This window comes from Bombina bombina, chromosome 1 (assembly GCF_027579735.1).
Source record: "Bombina bombina isolate aBomBom1 chromosome 1, aBomBom1.pri, whole genome shotgun sequence".
Lineage (NCBI taxonomy): Eukaryota > Metazoa > Chordata > Amphibia > Anura > Bombinatoridae > Bombina > Bombina bombina.
This window is the reverse complement of record NC_069499.1, coordinates 1,182,449,671-1,182,459,719: the sequence shown is the minus strand read 5'-3', so window position 1 is coordinate 1,182,459,719 and position 10,049 is coordinate 1,182,449,671. Positions and strand designations below refer to the sequence as shown.

Genomic DNA, 10,049 nt, shown 5'->3' with positions numbered 1-10,049 from the left:
AGTAACCCACAGTCTCTAGACATAGATTATATACACACAGCAGGGGGTGTGCTCATTACAGAATTTGTTTCTTTTTTTTTGCACAATTGTGTGCTTCTAAAATTAATGACACCTCTGAAATAGTTCCATATGTCTGTTATACCCTATAGACCCCATTTATCTAATATAAGTAATTACAGTGATTTTAGTATGTATAAACAATTACACAAGGTGTGTCACTAAAAGATTTCAGTACTGAAGACGTATATTTAAAGTATCTCTCATGAGCTATTTATTTTCATTTCTAATTTTGACATCTTCAGTTGACAGCAATGACACCTATCACTGTTCTAAAGAGAACCACAGACCAAAAATACACTATAAATTTAGACCAGCAGAATAGGAGAGCAACAATCTCAGTCCAATTAGTGTAATTCACAGAATCTTACAGAGACTTGCAAAGAGGACATCAACCCTATCTACACAGATCCACAGAATAGGTGAAACAGCCAGAGAACAGTCTCTGAAGACACATAGAACAGGCGAACCTACCGGTTCTTCAGACACCCAAAGTAGCAGAGAACCTATTCATTCACCAGATATACATAAAAGAAATTATTCTAATAACTGTATAGCCTGCTCTATAAATGGTATCTGTTAGTAACTTCAAATTTACTACAATAAAGACCCTTTCCATCCATGTCAAAGTATAAATAATTTACATTTCCACAAACCTGCTAAACATTATATTATAAACTGTGTGACAAGATCCTTCCAAATGATTGCCTAGAACTCTGCAGAACATTGCATTTCAACTCTTTTAGAGCTAAGTATTGTTTGGACTGTACGACATTTCTGGACAGCTGCAGAGAATTGTATTGCAACTATTTCACACCTATAGCACTGCATTTAACTGGTAAACTAGAAGTATTTACACTCTCTCTGCCTTTTCCCAGCAAGGCATAAAGGTTCATATTACTTAATCTGTTTCTGACGTCCTCAGTTCATATTTGTTTTCATCTATCTAGTCCTATTATAAGCTGATTATTGTCCTCCAGTTCTCCTTCTCCCTTCAAGTCAGTAAAGACCTGAGTGAAAAACTGAGGGTCTGCATTAATTTTCAACATCTTGGGACTCATACGCCCAATGACAGATAAACAGCGGTCCCAGAAGTCATCCTTTGAGTTTTCCACCAGGAAGGGCTTCAGTGGGTAGGAGATCTCATTGCCCATGTATGAATACGACAGATAGACACAAGTCAATAATGCTGCTTGCAATTCCTCCTCACTAGCAAGCTCACATGATATGACATCCCGACAAAGCATGTAGAGAAAAACCACATTGGCTGGGGTGATAAAGTTTTGGTCCTGCCACCCTTGAAGGAGGAGGCATCTGTCTACACTTCTCAGCCACAAAACTGGGTCTGCATATGAAAGATGTTTTAATTTGTAACATCTGCGACAGAGAAACTCTCCCAAACATCTGAGCAGTTCACTAGTGGATGCTTGCACTAATACTTGATTTAGAGACAATTGTTCCAGCTGAGGTGGCTCAGTTTTAGTGACACAAGACACATCTATCTTGGGTGGGCAGTCTTGAGGTTCATCTGGATAACTGTAAAGGTTGGCACAAGAGAGGGAGCTATGTAAGTTCTTGTTATTGAGGTAGGTGACTATGTTCTGGTAACTATTGTTGGGTTGAGACTTCTTAGCTTGTCTGTTTTTGGAAGATGCTGCCACCAGCCGTTTCCATGGAAAGGCAGATATAAATGGATACTTTTTAAGAGATTTCCCATTTTTGCTGTTCTGGACAGCTGTGTAGTGGCCTACACCAGTTGAGACACCTTCAAACAAGCCTGCTTTCCTGTAGCTTGGAGACAATGACAGGACGGTTCCCATGATTGCAGTTAGGATTTACTCTGGAGCTTCTCAGTTATGTGAACTTGACCTATTTTAAAGGGTGATACAGATTATGGGCTTCATTCCACTTCCTTGATTGCAGAGCCTAAAGAAGAGGGGAATAGATGTTACTTGTAGTTGTAGTCAATTTAGACATTATAATGACAGTGTGAACTATACAATCAATTAAGACCATGCTTAGTTATGCTAAAGTGATAGTAATCGCTGTAATTACTAGATTGTTTTACAGTACTCATCTTCTCAACTCTGCTGAAGCCAGTTAGGGACAGATGTAGTGCAGGGTTAGTCTTGTGAAGTCTGTCATGTGCACTATGAGACTTCAAAATTGAAAAAATTTCAGACTAAAAGGGACAAGAAACCCAAAATGTTTCTTTCATGATTTAGATAGAGAATACAATTTTAAACTACATTCCAATTTACTTCTATTGTTTAATTTGATTCATTTTTCAGATATCCTTTGTTGAAGAAATAGCAATGCACATGGGTGAGCAAATCACACAAGGCATCTATGTGCAGCCATCAATCAGCAGCTACTGAGCCTATTTAGATATGTTTTTCAACAAATGATATTGAGAATTACGCAAATTAGATAATAGAAATAAATTGGAAAGTTGTTTAAAATTGCATGCTCTTTCTAAATCATGAAAGAAAATATTTGGGTTTCATGTCCCTTTAAATTACAAGAAAAGGAGGCAAAATAAATAATAAGATTATATATTTTCCTATACATAATGAAGCATGTTACATTACAGTTTCAAAGTGTTTACTTTCCCTTTAACATCTTGTTTACTGCAACTGTTTTATATAACCAAACTCCACCCACCATTTGCCTTATTTGGAGGAGCCAGTCAAAACCAGTTACTCAAGCAGACACAACTAGTCACTGTCACTATGTCGAAAAATATCCACTGTCTTGGAGGTCATCTCTTCTGATACCAATTAGGGACATATACACTAGTGATGCACCGAAATGGAAATTCTGGACCGAATCCGAAAATCCGGGATGCACTTGGCCGAAAACCGAAACCGAAAATGTATTTTTTCAAATTAATTTTTTTTTGGGTTTTTTTTTGCATCATTAGAGCCAATAAAAAAATCCCACACTTTTATTGAAAGTAACACACTAAAATTGCACAAAAATATCTTAAAACAAATATATGCTACGCAATAATTTTACCAAGAAAAAAAAAAAAAAAACAGGCAAACAATAATGCCATTTTCGGCCAAAATGTTTCTGCGACCAAAATTTTGGTGCATCCCTACTTAAAACAATTATAAATATCAATATACTGTATTATTCTTTATTTAGTTTTATGTAACAGAATCATATTTAACAGGTTTTTTTTTATACTAATTATCCAAATAAAGTATAGTTCTAGAAAACTCATATGCAGAACAGTAAGTCAAGTAATAAACTTAAACAGCAGCTCTAGGCTAGCATCAAATTTGAAGCATGCTATACAATAATTTTACCAAAAATAACAGGCTAAAAAAACGAAAACCGAAATAGCCAAAAATGCCATTTTCGGCCGAAACTTTCTGCGGCCGAAATTTCGGTGCATCCCTAATATACACTATATAATGGGTTTCCATGGCTGAGCAGCTTTACAAAAGCCTCACATCAATATGTGCATTGCCAAGCGTTGGCTAAAGTGGTGTAAAGCACACGCTGCCTCTAGGCTCTGGAGTGGTGTAAAGCACACGCTGCCTCTAGGCTCTGGAGTGGTGTAAAGCACACGCTGCCTCTAGGCTCTGGAGTGGTGTAAAGCACACGCTGCCTCTAGGCTCTGGAGTGGTGTAAAGCACACGCTGCCTCTAGGCTCAGGAGTGGTGTAAAGCACACGCTGCCTCTAGGCTCAGGAGTGGTGTAAAGCACACGCTGCCTCTAGGCTCTGGAGTGGTGTAAAGCACACGCTGCCTCTAGGCTCAGGAGTGGTGTAAAGCACACGCTGCCTCTAGGCTCAGGAGTGGTGTAAAGCACACGCTGCCTCTAGGCTCAGGAGTGGTGTAAAGCACACGCTGCCTCTAGGCTCAGGAGTGGTGTAAAGCACACGCTGCCTCTAGGCTCAGGAGTGGTGTAAAGCACACGCTGCCTCTAGGCTCAGGAGTGGTGTAAAGCACACGCTGCCTCTAGGCTCAGGAGTGGTGTAAAGCACACGCTGCCTCTAGGCTCAGGAGTGGTGTAAAGCACACGCTGCCTCTAGGCTCAGGAGTGGTGTAAAGCACACGCTGCCTCTAGGCTCAGGAGTGGTGTAAAGCACACGCTGCCTCTAGGCTCAGGAGTGGTGTAAAGCACACGCTGCCTCTAGGCTCAGGAGTGGTGTAAAGCACACGCTGCCTCTAGGCTCAGGAGTGGTGTAAAGCACACGCTGCCTCTAGGCTCAGGAGTGGTGTAAAGCACACGCTGCCTCTAGGCTCAGGAGTGGTGTAAAGCACACGCTGCCTCTAGGCTCAGGAGTGGTGTAAAGCACACGCTGCCTCTAGGCTCAGGAGTGGTGTAAAGCACACGCTGCCTCTAGGCTCAGGAGTGGTGTAAAGCACACGCTGCCTCTAGGCTCAGGAGTGGTGTAAAGCACACGCTGCCTCTAGGCTCAGGAGTGGTGTAAAGCACACGCTGCCTCTAGGCTCAGGAGTGGTGTAAAGCACACGCTGCCTCTAGGCTCAGGAGTGGTGTAAAGCACACGCTGCCTCTAGGCTCAGGAGTGGTGTAAAGCACACGCTGCCTCTAGGCTCAGGAGTGGTGTAAAGCACACGCTGCCTCTAGGCTCAGGAGTGGTGTAAAGCACACGCTGCCTCTAGGCTCAGGAGTGGTGTAAAGCACACGCTGCCTCTAGGCTCAGGAGTGGTGTAAAGCACACGCTGCCTCTAGGCTCTGGAGTGGTGTAAAGCACACGCTGCCTCTAGGCTCTGGAGTGGTGTAAAGCACACGCTGCCTCTAGGCTCTGGAGTGGTGTAAAGCACACGCTGCCTCTAGGCTCTGGAGTGGTGTAAAGCACACGCTGCCTCTAGGCTCTGGAGTGGTGTAAAGCACACGCTGCCTCTAGGCTCTGGAGTGGTGTAAAGCACACGCTGCCTCTAGGCTCTGGAGTGGTGTAAAGCACACGCTGCCTCTAGGCTCTGGAGTGGTGTAAAGCACACGCTGCCTCTAGGCTCTGGAGTGGTGTAAAGCACACGCTGCCTCTAGGCTCTGGAGTGGTGTAAAGCACACGCTGCCTCTAGGCTCTGGAGTGGTGTAAAGCACACGCTGCCTCTAGGCTCAGGAGTGGTGTAAAGCACACGCTGCCTCTAGGCTCAGGAGTGGTGTAAAGCACACGCTGCCTCTAGGCTCAGGAGTGGTGTAAAGCACACGCTGCCTCTAGGCTCAGGAGTGGTGTAAAGCACACGCTGCCTCTAGGCTCAGGAGTGGTGTAAAGCACACGCTGCCTCTAGGCTCAGGAGTGGTGTAAAGCACACGCTGCCTCTAGGCTCAGGAGTGGTGTAAAGCACACGCTGCCTCTAGGCTCAGGAGTGGTGTAAAGCACACGCTGCCTCTAGGCTCAGGAGTGGTGTAAAGCACACGCTGCCTCTAGGCTCAGGAGTGGTGTAAAGCACACGCTGCCTCTAGGCTCAGGAGTGGTGTAAAGCACACGCTGCCTCTAGGCTCAGGAGTGGTGTAAAGCACACGCTGCCTCTAGGCTCTGGAGTGGTGTAAAGCACACGCTGCCTCTAGGCTCAGGAGTGGTGTAAAGCACACGCTGCCTCTAGGCTCTGGAGTGGTGTAAAGCACACGCTGCCTCTAGGCTCTGGAGTGGTGTAAAGCACACGCTGCCTCTAGGCTCTGGAGTGGTGTAAAGCACACGCTGCCTCTAGGCTCTGGAGTGGTGTAAAGCACACGCTGCCTCTAGGCTCTGGAGTGGTGTAAAGCACACGCTGCCTCTAGGCTCTGGAGTGGTGTAAAGCACACGCTGCCTCTAGGCTCAGGAGTGGTGTAAAGCACACGCTGCCTCTAGGCTCAGGAGTGGTGTAAAGCACACGCTGCCTCTAGGCTCAGGAGTGGTGTAAAGCACACGCTGTCTCTAGGCTCAGGAGTGGTGTAAAGCACACGCTGTCTCTAGGCTCAGGAGTGGTGTAAAGCACACGCTGTCTCTAGGCTCAGGAGTGGTGTAAAGCACACGCTGCCTCTAGGCTCTGGAGTGGTGTAAAGCACACGCTGCCTCTAGGCTCTGGAGTGGTGTAAAGCACACGCTGCCTCTAGGCTCTGGAGTGGTGTAAAGCACACGCTGCCTCTAGGCTCTGGAGTGGTGTAAAGCACACGCTGCCTCTAGGCTCTGGAGTGGTGTAAAGCACACGCTGCCTCTAGGCTCTGGAGTGGTGTAAAGCACACGCTGCCTCTAGGCTCTGGAGTGGTGTAAAGCACACGCTGCCTCTAGGCTCTGGAGTGGTGTAAAGCACACGCTGCCTCTAGGCTCAGGAGTGGTGTAAAGCACACGCTGCCTCTAGGCTCAGGAGTGGTGTAAAGCACACGCTGCCTCTAGGCTCAGGAGTGGTGTAAAGCACACGCTGCCTCTAGGCTCAGGAGTGGTGTAAAGCACACGCTGCCTCTAGGCTCAGGAGTGGTGTAAAGCACACGCTGCCTCTAGGCTCAGGAGTGGTGTAAAGCACACGCTGCCTCTAGGCTCAGGAGTGGTGTAAAGCACACGCTGCCTCTAGGCTCAGGAGTGGTGTAAAGCACACGCTGCCTCTAGGCTCAGGAGTGGTGTAAAGCACACGCTGCCTCTAGGCTCAGGAGTGGTGTAAAGCACACGCTGCCTCTAGGCTCAGGAGTGGTGTAAAGCACACGCTGCCTCTAGGCTCAGGAGTGGTGTAAAGCACACGCTGCCTCTAGGCTCAGGAGTGGTGTAAAGCACACGCTGCCTCTAGGCTCAGGAGTGGTGTAAAGCACACGCTGCCTCTAGGCTCAGGAGTGGTGTAAAGCACACGCTGCCTCTAGGCTCAGGAGTGGTGTAAAGCACACGCTGCCTCTAGGCTCAGGAGTGGTGTAAAGCACACGCTGCCTCTAGGCTCAGGAGTGGTGTAAAGCACACGCTGCCTCTAGGCTCAGGAGTGGTGTAAAGCACACGCTGCCTCTAGGCTCAGGAGTGGTGTAAAGCACACGCTGCCTCTAGGCTCAGGAGTGGTGTAAAGCACACACTGCCTCTAGGCTCAGGAGTGGTGTAAAGCACACACTGCCTCTAGGCTCAGGAGTGGTGTAAAGCACACACTGCCTCTAGGCTCAGGAGTGGTGTAAAGCACACACTGCCTCTAGGCTCAGGAGTGGTGTAAAGCACACACTGCCTCTAGGCTCAGGAGTGGTGTAAAGCACACACTGCCTCTAGGCTCAGGAGTGGTGTAAAGCACACACTGCCTCTAGGCTCAGGAGTGGTGTAAAGCACACACTGCCTCTAGGCTCAGGAGTGGTGTAGAGCACACACTGCCTCTAGGCTCAGGAGTGGTGTAGAGCACACCAACTCTAGACTCTAAAGTGGTGTAGAGCACACCAACTCTAGACTCTAAAGTGGTGTAAAGTACACGCCTCTAGACTCTGGAGTGGTGTAAAGCACGGTGCCTCTAGACTCTGGAGTGGTGTAAAGCACGGTGCCTCTAGACTCTGGAGTGGTGTAAAGCACGCTGCCTCTAGACTCTGGAGTGGTGTAAAGCACGCTGCCTCTAGACTCTGGAGTGGTGTAAAGCACGCTGCCTCTAGACTCTGGAGTGGTGTAAAGCACGCTGCCTCTAGACTCTGGAGTGGTGTAAAGCACGCTGCCTCTAGACTCTGGAGTGGTGTAAAGCACGCTGCCTCTAGACTCTGGAGTGGTGTAAAGCACGCTGCCTCTAGACTCTGGAGTGGTGTAAAGCACGCTGCCTCTAGACTCTGGAGTGGTGTAAAGCACGCTGCCTCTAGACTCTGGAGTGGTGTAAAGCACGCTGCCTCTCGACTCTGGAGTGGTGTAAAGCACGCTGCCTCTAGACTCTGGAGTGGTGTAAAGCACGCTGCCTCTAGACTCTGGAGTGGTGTAAAGCACGCTGCCTCTAGACTCTGGAGTGGTGTAAAGCACGCTGCCTCTAGGCTCTGGAGTAGTGTAAAGCGCACCACCTCTAGGCTCTAGTGGGGATTTGAACTTTATACCTATGCTATATATCACCTGCATGTTTTGAATTATGGATCTGTCTGTGATGGTACTTATTGTTTGTCTTTGTGTAGCTATACCATTCTTTATACTATCCCATATATTGTCATTATATGTGTCAGGGACAGGATGTGCAGACATAGCACAAAGTACTATATATTTAAACATTCACTCAATTCTGTCCATAATCAATGGTGGGGGGAAATAAATCTTAAACCAGTACATTTATCTTGAGCCATGTAAATTGCATTCTATGATTGCAAGCAGTGGATGGGGCTTATGATGTGGAAGAAAATGGGGGAGCAATAGCATGAAATCATTATTGGCTCTGGAGTGGGCCAGGCTGGCAGTTGTCCCTCCTTCATTGTGGCTGTTCCCACTGTGTGCCCCCCTTTAAATTGTGATGATCCCTCTCTCTGTAGAGATGGTTTCCCATGATAGATAGATAAATAAAACTAGATTACTGTATACATATAAGTCAATTTGATTAGTAGGGTCTTTTGCATTCACAAGTATTAGTGCCCCCGCTAGATTTTACTGTGTGTACCCTATATATAGGTCCTGCATGCACCAATACATGGAGGTGGGTGTCATACAGTGAATATAATAAACCATGTATGAAATTTGAGAAGGTGACATTTAAAAAAAACTGATAACCATATATAAATGTGTAAATATGATTAGCTAGCTAGATGATTAATATATAGATGGATGCATACAAATCTATAAGTTTCATTAAGAAAACATGCCGTTGCCTGCTATATATTGTTCTCTTGCAGCTGCCTAAACATAAGTGCCTACATTCAGGAGAAATATCTGCCACTAAAATAATTTTGCTAAATTAACATAGTATTAAAAAAACCCTATATGACTAATAGGTCATTATATAGCAATTATACATGCAAATAAATGATAATAGTATATTATGAGGAACGGGAAGCACCACATTGTACTGATGCAATTGATGTTATGCTGTATGCAGGTTCTTATTGTTCATGTAGATGTCACCCTTTAATTAAAATTCACACTGCTGTCATTTTCGGGTCTCACTAGCTAATTGTTTTGCAGTCACTATTTGGGAGGTGTATATCAAATACCTTCCCCTCGGATATGAACACTCAGACAGAGCATGTATACCCCCATTCATTTATAGGCAGATCTACCACCTAATAGGCAGAGACCCTCTTATAATTTAGCTAAACAATGTCTCATTACACCCACCTCTGTCCAAGGTCCTGCAAAGGGCTCCGAGGATGAACTGAGCTGATTTACCCTCAATGTATTGCTGATGTGGTTTGATACCGAATGCAAATGAAATCCACAGGATAAGAATTGTAACTACTGCCGACTAAAGCCCATAATAATCATTATCATGCGTGACTCCGGGTGCAGCTTGGATGAGGGTTGGAAGCCGTATGTGTGGACTTGTGGTGCGGGCAGCAGTCTGTGGAACTAATTGCTCAGAGCCCGTCACTCACTTGCGCTTCTAGACCTCGCAGCAAGTATTGCGAAAAGCATCGAATTAGCAGAGACTTGTCTCACATTTCCCCGCCCACCACGACTGACCACGCCCTTTTGTGAAATCTTGCAATGCGTTTAGAATATCATCTTCTCTATTATCTGTGTTATAATTGAAAGGTTTCTCTCAGTATAGAGGGAGTTGCATTTAGAATTTCACTCCCACATATAGAGAATTCTGACTGCACATATATTTGTTTTAAAACGATCTAAAATAAACCAATCTTCATCAGTCTGAGATCTGAATTCGGTTTCTCAGTGGGTTTATGATAGGAATTTGTGCCTGCAACTCATATTTGAAAAATACTTTCCACACATAGTGAAGAAATCAGCTGTACCTGCACTTAGCCGCACAAAGAAAGAACCAGGCTTCCCTGAGCTGATCACCGCAGATAGAGGTTATTACCAAGATGTACTAAAGACGCCCCCACAGCTTTCTCCACTCAGCAGACAGTAGGATAGAGACGAAATGAGACCACCATCTGCA

The 10,049-nt window shown here is 45.8% G+C and overlaps 1 protein-coding gene across 1 annotated transcript; it reads right to left on the bottom strand.

The window, feature by feature from the left end:
• Positions 1-720: 720 nt before the first annotated feature.
• On the bottom strand, positions 721-9,638 carry LOC128641806 (cyclin-dependent kinase 5 activator 1). The gene is made up of 2 exons (XM_053694349.1): positions 9,266-9,638; positions 721-1,983 (listed from the first exon to the last, which is right to left on the bottom strand). The coding sequence occupies exon 2, from the start codon at positions 1,875-1,877 to the stop codon at positions 996-998; it is 882 nt and encodes a 293-aa protein (XP_053550324.1). The 5' UTR covers positions 1,878-1,983; positions 9,266-9,638; the 3' UTR covers positions 721-995.
• Between the last annotated feature and the right edge of the window lie 411 nt (positions 9,639-10,049).

Coding starts and splice junctions, on each gene's coding strand:
- LOC128641806 (XM_053694349.1), bottom strand. CDS start 1,877: ATGGGAACCGTCCTGTCATTGTCTCCAAGCTACAGGAAAGCAGGCTTG.